We start from the raw sequence: 20,621 nt of genomic DNA on the forward strand, positions 1-20,621 counted from the left end.
GATTATCACAGAGTGAAAACTCCCATGTCACCACTTTGTCAATAACTGGAATGCTCTTAGCACTCCCGCAGTTCCTCGCCTTTTCCCGCCGTTACTTCCCCTCCTCCTGACCACTAATACCATAGTTCGTATTTGCCTGGTTTTGAACTTTATATAAATGGAATGATACAGCATATATTCTTTTATTCTGGTTTCTTTTGTTGCGCATTAGTTTGTGAGATTCATTCCCATTTTTATGTGCACTTCATTAATTTTTTATTGCTGTTACAATTTATTTATTTTTTTTGCCAGTGGACTGTGGCTTGTTTCTAGTTTTTTATTTTTTTTTTTGTTTTGTTTTGTTATTTTTTTATTTAGAGAGAAAGCTTGAGCCTTGGGAGGAGCAGAGCGAGGGACTGAGAGAATCCTAAAGCAGGCTCCATGTCCACCATGGAGCCCGACATGGGGCTCGATCTCACGACCCTGAGATCATGACCTGAGCTGAAATCAAGAGTTGGACACTTAACCCACTGAGACACCTAGGAGCCCCTAATTTTTTTGTTATTAAAAGAGTACTGGGGCATCTGGCTGGCTCAGTTGGTAGAGTGTGTGATTTTTGATCTTGGGGTTGTAAGTTTGAGCCCCATGTTGGGTATAGAGATTACTCAACAAAATAAAATCTTTAAAAAAAAGTAGTCCTATTTTAGTTGTGCACATCTATGCATTATTGAAGACTAGGTCCACGGTAGTAAAATTGTTAGACAAAATTCCAACAGATTTATTTCAACTAATAGGTCACTTAGACATAAATTTACAAAGTTACAGTCTTAGAGAGGGTGTTTTTTCAATTTGTACTTTGAAATAATTTCAGATTTACAGAAAATTTGAAAAATATTGTGGAGAACTCCTGCAAACCGTTTATCCAGATTCATCAACTTTTAAAAATTGCCACATTTTCTTTATTATTCCCTCTGTCCATTTATATATATGTAAATATATATGTATATGTAATGTATATATGTAAATACATATGTATATATGTAAATATACACATACATATATCTTTATTCTAAGCCATTTCTGAATAGGTTGCATATATCATGTTCCTTTACTCTGAATACTTTAGTATGTATTTCCTAAGAACAAGGATATTCAAGAGCATGGTTTTAACTCAGTGATTTCTGAATCTACATTTCTCATCACTGCTTTCAGAGAGAACATTATGCACACACAATTACTGTAATATCTGGAACTATTCAGAATATTAAGGGGAGGAAGTTAATACTATAAATTATAATTTTCTTTTCACTTGAGTACCTCATATTTTATTAGTTGTATCTCTAAATATGCGTGGTCAAATAAGGTAAAGAGTAGGTTAGCATATAGGCTAACATATACTATTTTTTAAAAAGCCTATTAATTTGAAATTTGAAACTCAGATTAGACATCCTTCCCTAGGACCTCTATTCTAAATTATTAAAAACATGTCAGGTTACTGTTTTTAAGCAGGCTGAGAAAAAGGAGCCAAGATATTTTTAATATCATGGTTTATTGATAAGTAGGTTTATCTGCACAGTATTGGAATGATTAAGGAAAAGGAATAAGCATATGTTTTGTTTAACCTTTGAATTAATTTTTAAAAATTTAATGTTATTTCATTGTTTAGTAACTAAACTATAATTGTGATGACATAGTATATTTATATAATATGCATTTACCAAATATATATCCTTTCTATCAGCAGGCATCTTTGTCACTCCTTATAATTGCTTCTCAGCTTTTAAGCCTATAACTGAAAAAACGTTTATATTGAAGTTCATTGGTCAAAAGTAAAATGATCGTCATTACTTCTATTCGCTTATAGGACTTTTCAGTGAGAAAATAAGATTTTTGCTGATGAAGTACTTTGTGGTACAGTTTTGGTTCCACGTAGTTCTCTTGTGTTCACTGATAAAAATAGTATTGTCGTAACTCATGGTTCATTATTGCCTTATCTATGCCTTATTGATGACTAATGGGAATGCCTTTGTGTTCTAAATCCTGATTTTGGACATATCTCTCTCTCTCTGTGTGCTAATGTTGTTCCTTCTTTCCTGTTGTACTAGACAGGACACTGCTTCAGAGTCAAGGTGATTAGAGGCCTAAATATGTTCTTATAAAAATTCATAAATTCTTCCAACGGATTATCACTCTCAGTTTAAAAAGCAGTTTTGGCTGTCTCCTGAATGCATGCCAACATTCCAGTGCTATGATGGTTATATAGTAGGGAAAATATGATGCCTTGTGTAATCAAAGATCACAAATGATCATATAAAATGTTGATTGCAAACAGAAATCCTGTTTCTACTCTATTCCATGTTGACAATTCCTTAGTACTGTGCTGTGGCTTTCCATCAAAGCCCAATTTTAATTTTGAGTTAATAGACATGAATTTGCTCATTTGGAGGTACATATGTATATATAAAGAGGTTATTTCAAATCCTGAGATGATGCAGAAATGAGCATCCTAAAAGAAACATACTAATAAAATTTAATCTGGTTTTCACCCAAAGAGGATTGTTACTCTATTTTGTTCACCTTAATTCTTGACACGTGGGTTCCTTTGAGATACTGCTGAGGCCTGCCAGACCTCCTACTGGTCTGGACAAAGGAAAACACCTACTTCCTCATTAGGGAAGTCTGACCACATCCATAATGACATCTCTTCCTCTTGGCCGGCATGCTTTTTGGTAAATATCCAAAAATCATCGCTGAACAACTTAATTGAAAATGATTAGTTTTTGTTTTGTTCTAGTTTCTATACTTAGCTTTTATCAGGAATCCAATGAAACAGACATGTCCATTTTCCTATTTGGAGCCACTAACATTTAGATTTCTTTCCAGCTGCAGTGAAAACACATATTAAAGATTGAACTAGAATGACAAAGAAGGAGAAAAGAGAAAATTATTTTGGCCACACTGATAAGATTGAGAGTTGTAACTGACTGGCACTTTTTAATGGCTGGGTGTAAGACCTTTAAACAATACTTCTTATCTACTGTTAAAAGCCTAATGGAAATGTTAGTTTTACTGTGTGTCCTCCTAGGTTCTACTATGGGCATAGAATTAGGTCTGTTTATTACCTTAGAAATCATTTGGCCTATAATTTCCTTACTTTACATAAGGTAAGGTTGAGCCCCAGGGATGTTTTATATCTTGCTTGATATTATTCTCTTAATTTTAGGTTTTAGGGATGTGAGTAAGCAAATGAGCTTGCTACCCACAGCTACTTTAAATTCCAATGCAAAGAACTTGATCTTTTAAAAAGTTGCATTCAATCTCGAGTTTAGGCGATAAAACTCTTTGTTTTTCTCATTCTTTTTGTTTGTTTTACACGTTGGTCCACTGATTAATCTCTCTGATTCGTAGCTCAGATGCTACATATTGCTTTCCACTGAAATAGTTCAATGTCAGTTTTATTTAATTAGTAAAGATTTTCCATAGAATAATAAGATTGTCCCCAATTGAAAGCCAGGAGTTAGAGAAACTATTAGCGTACCTGATGGGAGTATGAGTTAAATTCTATGGATCCTGTGGGAAAAGCTCAAGTTTCATCACTATGTTGTTCCGTGAGTCTTTCTTGAGGCATTTACAGAGAGAAAGCTTTTTCAGATTTCTGTCACATAGTTGCTATCACACTAATCAAGTCTTGTTTCTATCTTGAGTTGTAAAACATTGTGATTTAGATATAGCTTTAATCAGTATTAGTCATTTTTTGGACTTGATGATGCTAGTAGTTTTAGATGGGGACTAGGGGGCTGGAGGATGGGGGGCAGTTTGCTGCTCAGCAGAATAACACCTTTGTAAATTGGCTCTGGCTCAGGACCTTTATGAAAAGTGCATCTGTGTTGCCCTGGGGGAGGGGGATGGAGGGAATAAACCATGACTGCAACCTTAGAGTTGAGTCCCTGTGAGCGGTCACTAAAACACCTTCATTTGATAGGATCTAGAATATCTAGTGAATTACTTGTTATTAAAGCAGACAAGTATGCATTAAAAATTCTGTGTTAACAGAAGAAGTATAATGTGTTTTTTTATACCAGGCTTTTTTAAAATTCTTTTTATTTTATATTTTTTTATTATATTATGTTAGTCACCATACAGTACATCTGTAGTTTTTTATGTAAAGTTCCATGATTCATTACTTGTATACAACACCCAGTGCACCATGCAATACATGCCACGAGAGACTATGGACTCTGGGAAACAAACTGAGGGCTTCAGAGGGGAGGGGGTTGGGGGATTGGGATAGGCTGGTGATGGGTATTAAGAAGTATAAGGTTAATAGGTGATGTGGTGAAGGCTCTAACTGCTTGGCCAAAGATGTATTAAAAAGTTATCTTGAAGATTTGTGGGAGGGTTCATATCATATCCATAGCTTTGGATTCATGCTGTGTCCAGAAGGACTTGGAAATACCTCCAGCCTACAGGGTGATAACATGTAAGATAGGATATTTCCTCTCCTTGTAAGTCTCTCATTGGTGCCTTTCGGATTGTGGTTCTTAATTGGTGACTGGTAATAGGAAGTACATATAGAATACACCAATACAAAATATGTGGGAATTCTCCACATTGTATTCTCTTCCTAGTTATTTATTTTTAATATCATAAATTTTCAGTAGAGGTAATTCTGGCACAAAATACTTTTTCTGAATATGTCTCTTGGGAAGCAGTTTTATAATGTGCATGTTGATGTTCCAAAATGCAAAAGCAGGAGGGAAAAGACTATATAAAAAAAAATAGGAAATGGTTGTAATTTGTTTTATCATTTTAAACAATGTAAAGATAATTAATATGCTAATATATGTATAGTCCACCATATTAATGTGTTTTTTATTTGATCCTGTTATTTTAAAAAGCATTTGCATTTTGGAATGGAATTATTTCAAAAGCAAAGAAGAAATGAGACATTTGCATAAATGAACACCTAATACTTTGAAGTTATTTCTCCGCTGAAATAAATGACTTTATTCCCTTAAAAATCAGTCATACTGATTGAAAGACCTCATACTAGTTAGAGACTGATTTTTTTTTTTTTTTCTACTAGAAACACACAGGATACTTGAGGTCCAGACAGCTTTAGTTTTATGGTCCAGTAGTGCTTTGCTTGAGCCAACGCGGAGAGTATTTACACCGGCACGATAAATGGCACTGCCTGAGGGTCTGGATTCTGGACTGCCTGGGTTTGATCCTGGCCCCACCACTTATTATCCGTGGAACTGTGGGCAAGTTACTTAGACCTCAGTTTTCTCACTAAAAATGGGAACAGAAATAACAGCAATCCCATAAGGTTTTTGTGAGGATAAAATGCTTAGGACAATGCAATTACAACCTTAGGAAAGTCAGATTGCTGAGCAAATGTAAATCAAAAGGTAAGCTGTGGTAAGCTGCATATATACACTGGCTGTTGAAACCCTTATCTGGACTCTGACTTCTGGATACATGGTTTTTCTAATTAAGTGAAGCAGGGCAGCTTTTACCTTATCTCGGCCACCAACCTGCTTTTTCAGGATGCCCTTTTTTAGTACAAGATAAAGGATCAATGGTCTGTTACGTAAGTTCTTTTCAGTATATCATTATCTTATATTTTGACTGCTAATTTTTGGCTTATAAATTCTGACCATTAAATTCCGGACATAGGAAGAAAGTGTGTCATTGGCAATTTATTTAGATTATAGGATATAAAATTTTAGATGTTATGAAACTTTCAAATTTGTAATGGGCTAATGTGAGAGGTATTTTATGGACCTCTTTTCTAATCTATTCCCCCAAAAACACATATTTTAAAGACAATAATGAAACTGATAGGGGTACTTTCAGTTTTATTTTTAGTACTATCTGGACATTCTATATGTCATTGACAGTGAATTGGAAGGTGATTTTTTAAAAGATGTTTTAATTCCAGCATTAAAATATAAAAGCTTCAGAATACTTTGGTTTAGTTTACTCTAGTTTTTTTTTTTAGAGCTGCTAAAAAGTCAAGAGGAATTTTTGAATGTTTACGCCATGAGGCATATTGAAATAGGTGCTTTTACAGAAGTCTTTCATTTAGCTTTTAGATGCTCTTCTATAGGACAGGAATAACACTTACTTGGAAGAAACATGCCTTAAGTTGTTTCCTAAAACCGCTGTCATTGTCAGTACCTATCAGTGCCATCCACGGCTCAGTTTGTACTTTTGGGAAACAGAGCTGTTAGAACTTTTTGCCAGAAAGTCTTAAAAGTCATGCTAAGGGTTTTAAAACGGTATTCTTTTATTTATTCCTGTTAGTCTAGCCAATATGATTTTTCTTTTGTCCATTTTACTTATTAACCTTCTGAGTTAATGTTTCATATGGTCTTACAATATAAATTTATGTAATGGATATTTGTTAAGTGCTTTCTATTATTTTCCACTTACTGTATCAGGAGCTAGAAATACATCCATGAATATTGGACATTTAGCAACTAACTGCTAGTAAGATACTGTTACCAAAATGAAGATACAGAGCACTTCAGGAGTGTGTATCAGAATATAACTGTTATTTAGACCATTTGAATCACAGTTTCCAAAAAGGAAATACTTGAATTAATAACTTTCCAAAGTGGAAGTAAAGGTGAACGGATTATTCAGCATTATGGGGAGTTTTGAACCATGGACACATACTGGGGTTATAATTTTATCTAGGATCCATAACAAGGGGGGTTTGACTATATTCAGATAGATGCCTCAGCTACTTTCTGAAGTGTCACAATATATCATGGCACTTGCTAACTGTGTAGCAGCTCAGAAGGTATGTCTCTCACTCAACCTTAGTTTAGCTAATCCAGAAGGAATATTTCCAGGCAGATAGATCAAAATTAGAGAGAACTGAATTACCTGATGTCTTTGAGTATGTAATAAATAAAATGATGACAGGCAAGTGCTGAATTGCCCTCTTGACTGTTGATGGCCTCAGCACTACTGAGGCAGGGTTGTGGCTTTTCTAGCTCCATTTTCTTTCTGACTTAAGTACTGACTTTTCTTGACTCCATCAAAAGTCCTGTATCCTCATTGGTGGTATCACTATCTGTAAATATTGTTATCCTCATCATTGTCTCAGGAAAGCTCAGAGGCTTTGAAACTTAGTATTACCACCACTAACAGTCACACTTATTACATGGTGTTCCAGCTGCTAACATAATTGGTCTCAGAAGTAAGTTTGAGTCATAATGACCTTTTATTGCAGATAGGCCTAGCATAACTTAGAAAGTTCTTTCCTAGGAAATGACATTTTTAGAGCAGATCAGCATTTTCACATGTTTGTTTCATAAAGCACTAACGTAGAAAGATGTCACACCCTCAAACTCCCCCAAAATTGGAGAAGGTGATTATGGGGTCAAATGATTTAAATAAGTGTGGGTATATCTATATATTACTTCACTCTTGGAGAGTCGTAATGCATACCAGCATAGTGCAGTCTCTAAGAAGTCCTGCTATAAAGAAATGTTGCATATTTTTTAATCTTAACCTAGCCAATCTTATTGACCACAGTTTTTTCTTAATATATCATATAATAATAATCCCAATGGACTGTTCCACATTTATTCAGGTTCCTTTCTGCCATGATCTAGATATTGGTGGCTAACAATTTGTAGACAGATCTTACAGCCACAGGCAGTGAGACGCTATCTTTATCAGCCTTTTCTGTAAGAGTATAAGGAAAGCTCTTTATGAGCCTTCTATGGAATATTTACATTGCTTAGAATACACTTTTAAATTTTTTAGCAAAACATGAGTTAATTACTTAAGCAACCTTTGCTCCTCTGTATACATACTTCTATTCCTCAGGTTAGGACTTGAAATGGTTGGCTTCTATGGAATGAGTAGAAACCGGTGAGCTTCTCATGACTGGGCTGCAGCTTGGATTGCATTTTTCCTAGGATATGGTGGCCTGGGTGACCAGTGTGCCTAGTGACGCATTGCGCCATGTTGCCCGAGGCTTGTGCTTGCCCATGGCAGAACTTGTGAATGGCTTGTGCTACCATGTCATGGTGAAGTCCATCTTATGCAGTTCTCCTTACAAGTTACATATTTATTTGCTTTCCACAGTGATGGAGAAGGGAGAAAAAGGACCTCGTCTACTTGCAGCAATGAGTCCCTAAATGCTGGAGGAACCCCTGTCACCCCTCGTCGAATCTCCTGGAGGCAGCGCATTTTCCTCAGGGTTGCTTCTCCCATGAACAAATCTCCCTCAGCAATGCAGCAGGGTCTGTGTGGTACACACTAAAGAATTACACCTTCCCGGTATCATAAACTAGGGAATGGAATGCAAGGCTTTGGGTACAAAGAGATTTAAGTGATTACAGTAGAGAAATAACTTGTTTCTGTATCTGATACAGTGGTTAACTTCTCAGTTATCATTAGAACATATTAGACATTCAGTAAATGCTTGTTGAATGAATGAGTGAATGAGTAAGTTTCTCAGACTGAGCACTATGATAGTGCTGGAAAAGCATAGATCTTTTTATTATTAGAAAAGTAACCTAAGCTTTTCCAAGAGTCACATATAAAACAAAGTGACACAGAAATGTTGAATGATCAAGAAATGGATACAAATACACTGGGCAAATATCAACCAAAAGATATTAGACCTATTAGAAATTAAAGCAAAGACATCCAAAAGGGTAAAGTAAATATAGCAATAAAGATATGACAATCATGAGAACATGCATAATTCACAGCCCTAAAAGCTAGAAAACAGGGGCGCCTGGGTGGTGCAATCGTTAAGCGTCTGCCTTTGGCTCAGGGCGTGATCCCAGCGTTCTGGGATCGAGCCCCACATCAGGCTCCTCTGTTAGGAGCCTGCTTCTTCCTCTCCCGCTCCCCCTGCTTGTGTTCCCTCTCTCGCTGGCTGTCTCTGTCAAATAAATAAATAACATCTTTTTTTTTTTTTTTTAAAAAAAAGCTAGAAAACAGAACTTTGCAGAATGTTTGGGAGAAATGAATCAGTAGCTCTCGTGGGAGATTTTAACATATTCCTTTCTGAAAATTAAATATAGAGAAGGTAAATATAGATTGTATTTGAGAAATACAATTACACAAGCTTGATCTAATATTTATACAGAGTCTTGCCCCCTATAGGGTAAGCACATGTCCCCTGCAGGTTAGCACACATGGAACATTCCTAAAAATTAATTATGTACTTGGCTACAAAGGCCACGTTAGTAAAACAGTCATAAATATTCATACTATATTCTCTGATTACAGTGCAAAAAAAAAGGAATCAAGAATTAGAAGACAACTAAAATATTTCACGTGCTTGGAAACTGAAAACTACTAGAAACTAGGAGGAATAAAATATGTTCAGAGCCCTACTCATCAACATTGAGCAGTATTTAGAGGACATTTCTAAAACAGGAAAGACAAAACTCAAATATACTAAGTATTCAATTCAAGAAGCTAGAAAAGGAACTATGAAGTAAAATTTTAAAAAATTATTTATTAAAGAAATAAATAATAAGGGTAAGGGCAGAAGTCAGTCAGTAAAGAAAAAGAAACAAGAAAACAACTGACATTCCTAGAGAAAAAATTAAGTCTGCCTAGGGTGGCCAGAGAAAGCTTCACAGAAATGTTGGATATTTTTTATTTAAACTCATTGCTGGGAGAAGCAGGTTTCAGAAAGAGGGACTAGCAAAGGTCTGATGTCATTGGAGAGAACTTTGCAGGTCAGAGAGGCATGAGAAATTCAGCATGAGGGGAGCAGAGGATGGGAGATAGAAACAGAGGCCGGAAAGGTTCCATGAGGCCAGAGTCTGAAGCTGTCTGTATGCTATTTACAGTAGTTTAGACTTTGTGCTTTCGGATATAAGCAACCATTGAAATGTTTTAAGACACAATCATGTTTGTTAATAGGAAAATAATTGGCAGGAGTGCAAAAGGTGGCCTGAAACAGAGGGAGAGAGTGAGCTCCAGGATTGGGTAAGAGAATGTTGCAGGAGCGAGCAGAGGTGCCGAGCCAAGACATGCCCAACGTTGCTCAGCTGCTCTTCTCTTGCTGGTCTCTGATGGCAGATGGAGACCTTTAGGAGATCATTGTTACCTGCTCATGTAATCTCTTTGCTTTGCACAATCAGAGAATGTACAAAGATAAATTGCAGAAGTGTTGGGCTCTGGGGAATGCCAGTTCACTTTAGAGCACCTATCTTATAGGTCATTTTGTGCGGAAAGAAGAAGTGGCGAAATTACATGTGCTTTCGTTTCACTGCGAGAGGGAAATCTGGCAGGGGAATTTAGTCTAGTGAATTTACTTAAATCGTTAGTTCCAGAAATGCAGTTACTGGAAAAGTGGTTTTGTGAAAAGCTTTAAAGGTGGAAGATAGGATGAGAGAACACCAATTCTAGACAAAGCTTCCGTAGTCTGGGTTACTAGTCAGGAATGCCTCTCACTGTTTTCTTCTCCGCAGATGGACTGGACAGGAACGAGCTGCTGCCACTGTCCCCTCTTGCTCCAACCATGGAGGAGGAACCGCTGGTTATATTCATGTCTGGGGAAGATGACCCAGAGAAGGCTGAAGAAAGAAAGAAATCAGAAGAACTGAGGAGTTTGTGGAAAAAAGCCATACACCAACAAATCTTGTTGCTTCGAATGGAGAAAGAAAACCAGAAACTTGAAGGTTAGCCATTCAAACAGGGCTAAATGATATGATACTATAATTGAAGGGTTTAGGGTAAAACCACCCCCAGCCTCTCCACTCATTCTCAGAATGTAAATACACTTTTACTAGGATTTTACTGGCTATAGTTGTTTAGTTTTATTTTGTGAGGTTGCTATGATGTGGGAATGTTCAGCTTAAAATATTTACATTTTTGTTTAACAGATAAAATGTCAGACACCTTTTGAGTGTATTTCGGTAATAGAGAATGTAGACAGTGTGGAGTCTATGTATTTGATATGACTGAAAGTTTAATAGTATTGTGCACGACTTGAGAGAAAAACCATTAAACATGAAAAAACACATTCTCTTTTTTTTTTTGAAATTGATTGAACTTTTAGGTTAATTGTATTTATAATAGAAGAAATGTGCCTATTTGAAATAAATTCTGTTTGTTTTGTACCCAGTTCAACTATCTAATTACCTGTTATCAAGTCAAAGTTCCTGTTTTTGTTGTTGGCTTTATACATTTTCTATTTAACAAATCATATTCAAATCTTTATTAAATTTATAACTGGGTAATTTACAGTACCTACTGTGCCATTTCTGGTGCTTTAGTGTGTAGCTTGTGAATACCAAATGCTTTAGAATGTGTCCTCCAGACTTGGAAAGAATGTTATTTACCCCAGTATGAACCACACATAAGGAGATGTGCATGCAGACAGTACCCAAAGTCAAAAAAATGTATTCATGTTAGTATATTTGGCAATTCACTTAACCTAAATGGACCTTGTTTTTCACATTTTTGTAAAATAAAAGATTTAGCTTACGTGGGCCCTTTGACTTACAAGATTATTGGGAAATGTACAATCTAGGTTTTTCTCTGGCTTGCTTTTATTGTGTTGTCTTCCAAAAAGCTTTTTTAGTATAGGCATTCACATTTCTGTGTTCATCACCTATCTTAAGATTCCTCTTACTACACTTACTATTCAGTTTGGTTTTTAAATTGAACAATATTTAGTTTGCAAGGGAACAGTGTATTTTCTTTATTGTTGCTTTCTTGGCAGGATGGAAAATATTTAAGGTTTTAAATAACCCTAGCAAATGAATCTTCTTTCTTTAAAATTAAAACCCCAATTAATTGTTATTGATATAGCTTTTAAAAGGTTGATGTGATAAATGGTATGCCCACTCGAGCTTTTATAGGTTTTGAGAGGAATTGCATTCATATTCAGGATAAGATAAGAGGTGACGTTTAGCAGATGTGATCAGAAACCAACCCTTATTAAATAGTTCTATATTTCTTAAGTAACAAAGACAAAAAATAGTTGAGCTGATTTAAAAAGTCTAGTCAATGGGTAATCATTTATTGATGGTTCTTTGTTTTTTGCCTAGTTAACAAGTTGAGGACAGATGTTGACTGCTCTTTACTCAGCATTTTATCCTTGGGGCCTGTAGCTGGCATATAGATCTTGATTATTATTTTAAATGAATAATGATCTGGAGAAGGTTGCAGGGGGAAAAAAGGAAATGTGCTTTGTCCATTGTAAAAAAAAAAATTACTCGTAAAGTTGCATATAGGGTTATATTATTTGCTTTAATGAGCCCACTTCTTAAAAAAAATTATTTGATTAGCATAGAGAAATATAAAGCAAATATTGAGAAGCAAAGCTAAACTCTGCTAGAAAGCCATCTAGTGGTATCCAGGAGGAGTATCTTTGTAATGAAATTTACTTTTGATTATGTCTGGACTTTTAAGTAGAAACTTTTATGCCTTACTTGGATAGCACTATTATAAGATGTTTAAATTCTTTGAAATGGTTTCAAACACACTAAGTAAAGGGTAATACTCATTCTGCTATTGTTTTTGTGCTGTCGAGGACTTTGGATGCATGACAAAGATTTGTGTTGCAGAAGGTAAGGGGTTGAGCACTGTGAGCTTGAATGAATACACATTGATCTGAGAGACTCCTGTTCAACGTGATCCTAAGGAAAGAGAAGAAAAAATAGCTAAATGTTTTTTCTTCGTTTTCCCATTTGGAATCAGTTATCGAAGATAAAGAACACAACAAGATAGTAGTTGCTTTTAGGGGCCTTTTTAAAATGAGCTCTGGGCTTATTTTAGGCCATCAAATGAGAGAGAATTCTGTACTATTTTAAAAAATGGAAGTAGTGTTAATTTCAGTGAAATGAAGTTTCCTCTTTAAGGTTATTAAATATGAACACAGGGACACATGGCTTAGCATTTTTAAAGGCAGTATTGGTAACTCTGGAAATAGTTAAAAACATTTATCAGGTTTCATGGTCAAATATTGCTCTAATTAAGGTTAGCATGAGGCATTGTTTTCTCCTGTACATCATATATAAAATATTAATGGTGTTGAAAATGATCCAAGTTGTTACTTCGGAGGCTATCACCTTTGTCAAAAAAATTGCAGTTTATATAGCAAACATGGTTTGTTTTTTATGCTTAGCAGAGTTCCCATTTATAAGATACAGAGTGAAACCTCCTTAGGAAGTTATTCCTGATACTTTTACATGAAATGACTCAGTTTGGGAATCTTTTGTATGTCCTCAGTTTTTTTTTTTTTTTAAGTTTACTTTTCAATCAGATGTTAGTGGTTGATTCCTAAAAGTCATTTGGTATGATTTTACAAATACAACAAAATGTTAAAAATACTGTGTTTTAAGAATGCATGGGTTTTACATAAATTGTTTTGTTTTTCTTAGCAAGCAGAGATGAACTCCAGTCCAGAAAAGTTAAACTGGACTATGAAGAAGTTGGTGTATGTCAGAAGGAGATCTTAATAACCTGGGATAAGAAGTTGTTGAACTGCAGAGCTAAAATCAGATGCGATATGGAAGATATTCATATTTCTCTTAAAGAAGGTATTCTGGATCTTTTTTTTTTTTGAGTATAGTTGCACAATGTTACATTAGTTTCAGGTGGATCATCATGATAATCTTTCTTTTTAAAGATTTTATTTATTTGAGAGAGAGAGAATGAGAGCAAGGAGCACAAGCAGTGGGTGAGGGGCAGAAGGAGAAGCAGACTCCACGCTGAGCAGGGACTTGATCTCAGGACCCTGGGATCATGACCTGAGCTGAAGGTCGATGCTAAACTGACTGAGCCACTCAGGTGCCCATGTAATAATCTTTTATAAGGAAAATGTTTGGAGATTTTTTTATTGTGTGGCTCAGGCATACGTGCTTTGCCTATTAAAAACGGAAGTAATTTGCTTTTGACTGCAGTCAGTGACTCAACTGAGAAGAAAACAGTGCTAATGGAGAGACTGTCCCTGAGGAGCCAGGAGACACCTTTCCTGTAGATTTCCTGACTTCTTCAACCAGCTGTTCTTAGCCCTGTGTTGTTGTTTACCAAGGAAGGAGTGAACGCATCAGTACAAACCTTAGAGTATATGCATAAAAACTTAGACTTATAGACTTGACTCATTTCCATCATTTGGTCAGAAATGTTTATGTTTATGTGTATATGTATATGTATTATGTATATTCACTACATGTATGGGTATACATAAGCAGATTTATATTTTTATTAATCAATCAGTTTTCCTTCCATCTATGTGTTCCTTTGTTTATTTTGGAAAACTTGCTTTTATTTAGCCGTTATACTGCATTGCTGCTTTGCCGTAGAAACTGACTGATATTTAAATATCTTACATTTAAAATTAAAACTAGCATGTGAATATTTGAGGTGCATTTCTGTGACCCAGATATTAAAATGAGAATCTGCATGGCCTGCATAAACTGAGTGTAAAATAAAAATACAAAAATAGCCAAAGAAATCTGATAATGAACCTTATTTTAAAAGGTTATGATTAATGTGTGAAACTGTTGCACAGTTAAATTTAAATGAAGCTGAGAATAATTTTGTAAAATGCTACATTTACAAGCCTAATATATTGTGTGTTTTTTTTTCCCTTGAAATTATGCAAGTCCTAAAGATTTTCATTGACTGTATTATTTGGGACACAATGGTTGATAGAATGTGTGTGAGATGTCGATCACACCTTTCTTTGCAATGACTTTTAAAGAATTTTAAGAGTGCTCATCTTTCCATTTCTTATAGAATACATTTTATTTTATTTTATTTTTTATTTTTTTAAAGATTTTATTTATTTATTTGACAGAGAGAAAGACAGCCAGTGAGAGAGGGAACACAGCAGGGGGAGTGGGAGAGGAAGAAGCAGGCTCCCAGCGAGGAGCCTGATGTGGGGCTTGATCCCAGAACGCCGGGATCACGCCCTGAGCTGAAGGCAGAAGCTTAAGGACTGAGCCACCCAGGCGCCCCTATAGAATACATTTTAAACTTCTTTTTTTAAATAAGATTTTTATTTATTTGAGAGAGAGAGAGTGCATGAGCGGTGGGAGGGACAGAGGGAGAGGGAGAAAGGGAGAGGGAGAGAATCTCAGGCAGGCTCCACACTCATTGTATCATGTGCTCCAGAGAGGCTGAACTACTCTGGGTCCCAGTGTATGTTTCTTGCATGGAATGCTCCAGTTCTTCCTACACTCCTTCTTCCCTATGTTTTACCTGCTCCCTATTTCCCCTCATCCCTTTGTTTCCACTCCTCCTCCTTCTCATTCTTCCTTTCTCTCCCCATTCCTTGCCCATCTGAGGGTGTTCAAACATTCCTCTTCTGTTTTTTTTTAATAGCTAATTTCTTTTTTTTTTTTTTTTTAAGATTTTATTTATTTATTTGACAGAGAGCGAGCGAGCACAAGCAGGGGGAGTGACAGAGGGAGAGGGAAAGAGAGAATCTCAAGCAGGAAGCAAGGGCAGAGGGAGAGGGAGAAGCAGGCTCCCCACTGAGCAGGGAGCCCACCTTAGGGATCGATCCTAGGACCCTGGAGTCATGACTTGAGCCGAAGGCAGATGCTTAACCGCTTAACTGACTGAGCCACGCAGGTGCTCCAACATTCCTCTTCCCAAAGGGACTGCTGCCCACACTCCCAGCCTGGAGTGTTATCTTTTCATTCTCAGTTCAAATACCATTTCTTCAGAAATAGTATGCCCTTTTCTCTCTTCCACCAAAACAAATTAGTTTCACTTTGTTATTTTTTTCTCATGATTCTTTTCCTTTAACTGTGCTTATCATAATTTGTAATTTTGTAATTTTGTGTTTATGTATATATTGGCTTAATGTTTTTCTCACCCCACCACTGCATACATAGCACCTAATCAGCATCTTGTGCAAGTTATTTACTGAATGAATACATGGATGAATGAATGAGACTAATTGCTGAGAATGGATTTATTCATCTTCCAGGGATGAAGTATCCTTAGTACCATTCTCTATACTTTGCTACATGTTAGCTGTTCAACAAATACTTATTTAGCTGAAGTGAATTGCCTTCCTGCAGAATTGTTGTTGGATGGATAATAAAACAGCCCACTCATGTTATTAGAGATTCATTTAATGGGCTAATGAAAGTTATGACATTTTACATGTGATCCTTCATTCATTCGTCCAAAAAATGTTTAAGTAGCAAGGTGTGTTTTTGGTTTTCCTCATACAGAGATGAACATTTGCTCGCTATTCTCAGGGAAGTGGGGAAGATAGGCAAACATGCAGTGTAGAGCTAATGCAATAGGTGATGTTAGAGTGTGTGTCAAATAGTATGTGAAAAGGGAGGGATTACTCCTAGAGATGTGAGAAAGAGCTTCAGCAGAAGAATGACATTCAGGCTCAGCCATAAAAGGTGAATAGAAATACACTGTGCTATCAAGTGGGGGAACTTAGGAGTCCATAAGGCAACAGTAGGAGCAAGAAACTGGAGGTGAGAAAATAACGATGTGCTTCTTTTACTTATGTATGGTGCAGAATGGGAGGTAATGGAACTGAAGAAGGTAGTTTGGAGGTATATTGTGGAGGGCCTTATAAATTATGTCAGTGAGCCTGAGTTATACCTTTTGGACAATAATACTTTTGGTTTATGCAAACAGTGGTACTGAAGTTCAAAAAGATCAGTGCCATTAAACCTTCCTTAATCAGCTGGGAGCCCAGAAACCTATTCTCGATCCAGTTTACCTGAACTGAAAATACTTTGTGAAGTAGGGTATCTGCAGTATACAGAGCTGAATTCTTTCTCTCCCAGTGCTTACTTCATTTTCTTTGGCATAAAAAAAAAAAGGTTTTTTTTTTTTTTTTTTTTTTTTTTTTTTTTTTGCGGTGGGAGGTACCTGGGTGACTCAGTTGGTTGAGTGTCCAACTCTTGGTTTCAACTCAGGTCATGATCTCAGGGTTGTGAGATCAAGCCCTGTGTCAGGCTCCCTGCTCAGCACGAAGTCTGCTTGGGATTCTTTCTCCCTCTCCCTTTGCCTCTCCTGCACCTGTGCTCTCTCTCAAATAAATAAAAGAAAAAAAAAACCAAAACAAAACAAAGTTTTGGTGTAGTTTGAGATGCTGGTGATACCCTTTGGTTCTAGAGCATAATGGAGTTAATGTATTATGTATGCTTGATGTTGTCTTGTCAGAGGACGTTCTGGAGCACTCCAGTTATGCCTTCATCTTGTACTGACCATTCTTATTTTTTCATTCTTTTATGACTATATAAAAATGCTACTTAATTCTCTTTTACAAAGTTACTTGTCGTTGTCAAATGTTTAGAAATTACAAGTATTGACATTTGTTACTAGCTTCAAACCAAACGGAAGGTGGGAATAGGCAGCAGTACATTTCATGATTTCAGAATTTGGCCTCTGAAGCCAGACTCGGGAGTTCTAATTCTAAACTTCCGTTTACTAACTGCACAAACTTGGGCCAGTTGCTTAGCTTCTTTCTGTCTCAGCTTGGCCATCTGGAAAGTGGGGATAATAGTGATTGCCTATCTCATTGGGTGGTTTTCTGAGCATGGGTATAATGCTGAGTAGCAAGGCACCCTCGATAAATGTTGTATTCGGTGCCCAGTCAGTGTTGGCTGATGTCGTTAACATTGCCTTTATTATTATTTGAGGTTTTCTTTCGCAGGGCATCAGTGGTTACAGGATTAAACTTGTCAGAATATGCTTCTGTCAGTGCATCATACTGTGTGATCAGAGGGTGGCACGCAGGACAGTACAGCTGCCTGTTTTCAAGCATTACATTGTTCCTCAGCTGCGATTTACCGACTTCATTCCAGAGTTCGAGACCTTGCTTTTTTATCTTTGTAGGTGTTCCCAAAAGTCGACGAGGAGAAATTTGGCAGTTCCTAGCTTTACAATATCGTCTAAGGCACAGATTGCCCAATAAACAACAACCTCCTGACATATCCTATAAAGAACTTTTAAAGCAGCTCACTGCTCAGCAGCATGCCATTCTTGTGGATTTGGGTATGTTTCTTCTATTGATTATTGTACAAAAGTAAACGATAGGTCCCTTTGTTGAGTTTTTTCAGGGGTTTTGCTTGGGTTTTTTGGTTTTTGTTGCTGTTTGTTTATTGCTTTGGTGTTGCTGAAGAAGATCTGTTGCCTTATGCAGAGCTGCTGACTCTGCCCTTTCTTGAGGGCAAATTGGCTTTGTATTTGTTTGAATATACTGTAAGTGCCTGAATACGGAATGAAGTTTTCATCCCCAAACTTGCCCCCCCCCAAAAGGGTGTTATATTTGAATCATTATAAAGGTCATATTATCAGATACTCTCAGTTCCTGTATTTTGAACAACTGACTTTTGTTTGAGATAGACATTTATTCTCTTAATCAACACTGGTTTTAAAATAGGTTAGAATAGGTGAAAAGGGGCATCAAAAAATTTAAACAAGCCTTTGAATATCACTTTAAAAAGGAATACAATAAGTGGTTATGTTGTGGAATCATGAATAAATCCCAATAGGATCAAAGAAAAATGAGCTGGCCTAATATGTGAATGGGTACTTGTGACTGGGGGAGAATTTCCAGTAACAGCATCATAAAGCTATCTTTTTAAATGCTGAATTTCACATAACTAATGGAAAGTAAAAATGGTATGCTTTTAAAAATTACATTGTCTCTAGTGTTTCTCTAACTTCCTGTATTATAATATATATTTTATTATTTAAAAATGCCTAATTAATTGGATTAAATGTTGTACATTGGCATTTGACTATTTCATCTGTATCCCTAGAAGTTGATGTATTTAAAGTGGCCAAATATGTTACTTGAGCCCATCTGAGAAAATAAGGGATCACCTTATATTTGGGGTCACCTTTTATTAGGGCATATAAAAATCACTGGCCAAAACCTAGTTTGGATCTCTGTTCCCTTTGGATGATAAACAGCTTTTGTTGGGAAAGGACCCAACTCAGTTAATATTTTTTGAGTCAATATTTTTTGAAAAGGGGAATTTTACAGAGAAACTGAAGACTTCAGTTCTTGTCTGATTCTACCACTAAACTGTGGTTTTAGGCAGATTACTCTGCCTCTGAGTCTCAATCCTCTCATTTAAATGGGCAGTCCCTATGGATGCCTGCAGATCTCTGGTTCTGTGACTAAAAGTTGATGACCAGCCTAGAAATTGGGATGGCTCACTTATGGCTAATCAAGATGTCCTAATAAAGAGAAGGAGATGGAGAGCTCAGATTATAAGGGAAGGCTGGTCAGGAGGAAGATGGAGCTAGAATTAATGCTTGGATAGAGAGAACATTTGTAGTTTTCTTTAGCAAAAATTTTAAGTAATGAAGTAAAATGATAATTTAAAAAATCATTTATTTAACTCTCCTTGTAGCCATCTGTGTCCCTCAGTGTGTTCTTATTTTCTCCTATCTTCCCCTTGCTCTGCAGAATTAATCTTATCAGTTCCTGGGGAAAAAATAAAACAAAACAAGATCACTTCTAAGCATATGTGGTGGAAAGCATTTAAAGATCTGGCATTCTTACAAGTTCTCACTGACAGGAGTAGTCATTTCGCAAGCAAGCTGATAGCCCCTTGGTTTTCGCGGCCCAAGGAAAGCCCCGTGCCGGTGTACACAGCTTCGGTGACGGAGACGGCTTTGTGTCAGTGCTCAGTGCCGGCTTGTCAGTGAGCCAGGACTGATTTTTGTTTGCTTGCTGGGCTGTCTCTATGGTAACTTTATGCTCCGAGGTGAATTTTTAGAGGGGAATTTATTTGAAATCAGCTTGACCCTTTGCTTTACTTGCCCTTTTTTGATATATTGAAAAAAGAAAAGAGGTCTACATGGCTCATGGAGGTGGTTTAAGAGAACAAAGGATATTTGAAAAAAGGAGCGTTTCCTGAAAGATGGACCGAATGTAAAAAAAACAAAAAACAAAACAAAACAACTTCAAAAAGTCCCTCCAGTGTCCTGTTACAGGAAAAGCAGGACTAAATCTGCTTATGGTCTGCTGGGATTTCCTTTTAAATAATATGAGACCTTTTATAAGATTCTGATTCCAGTCAGAGTGGTCTTTTCTTTTCTTTTCTTTTCTTTTCTTTTCTTTTCTTTTCTTTTTTTTTAGAGAGAGAGAGAGCACGCGAGCACACAAGTGGGGCCGGGGTGGGTGCAGTGCAGAGGGAGAGGAGGAGAGAGAATCTTAAGCCGGCTCCATGCTCAGTGCAGAGCCCATCATGATGCAGGGCTCGATCTCATGGCCCTGAGATCATGACTTGAGCTGAAATCAAGAGTCGGACGCTTAACCGACTGAGCCACCCAGGCTTCCTGAGGGTGGTCTTTATGTGAACTTAGAATTTGCCATGATTTATAGCCAGAATAGATTTTATGTTCTATTTTCCTGGGGTCTCTCCTGGACATGTCCTTGATTTGTGAATGTGTTGTTGTTGCTCTTTTCTAGAAAGAAGTTCTTGTTAGCATCAAATGTTTGCTTCCCTTTCATATGTGTACAGATAGGGGTGGTCAGGCAGGTAGGATTGAGGGCTTGCTAAAGAGAGAGACTCTTAGATGGGTATTCCAAGCAACTCTCACTGGTTCAGAAAAGAATGTTTGTTTCTTCCTGGAAATCACTGAATTGCAACCTCACGTTTGTCTCCCAAGCATCAGTATATCTCAAAAATATT

At 36.7% G+C, this 20,621-nt stretch overlaps 1 protein-coding gene across 4 annotated transcripts in view; it reads left to right on the top strand.

Annotated features, from left to right (window-relative positions):
* TBC1D4 (TBC1 domain family member 4) overlaps positions 1-20,621 on the top strand; it is a 181,978-nt gene that overhangs the window by 146,306 nt on the left and 15,051 nt on the right. For 2 of the 4 annotated variants that reach the window (XM_045811042.2, XM_087865088.1), the window contains exons 12-16: positions 2,085-2,108; positions 8,089-8,246; positions 10,443-10,652; positions 13,362-13,520; positions 17,806-17,964. In XM_045811042.2, coding sequence (XP_045666998.2) covers positions 2,085-2,108; positions 8,089-8,246; positions 10,443-10,652; positions 13,362-13,520; positions 17,806-17,964 — 710 coding nt within the window. The remainder of the gene's footprint in view (positions 1-2,084; positions 2,109-8,088; positions 8,247-10,442; positions 10,653-13,361; positions 13,521-17,805; positions 17,965-20,621) is intronic. The other 2 variants (XM_087865086.1, XM_087865087.1) reach the window with 1 other exon arrangement.

This window comes from Ursus americanus, chromosome 10 (assembly GCF_024610735.1).
Source record: "Ursus americanus isolate L20-20 chromosome 10, mUrsAme1.1.p, whole genome shotgun sequence".
NCBI classification, from domain to species: domain Eukaryota; kingdom Metazoa; phylum Chordata; class Mammalia; order Carnivora; family Ursidae; genus Ursus; species Ursus americanus.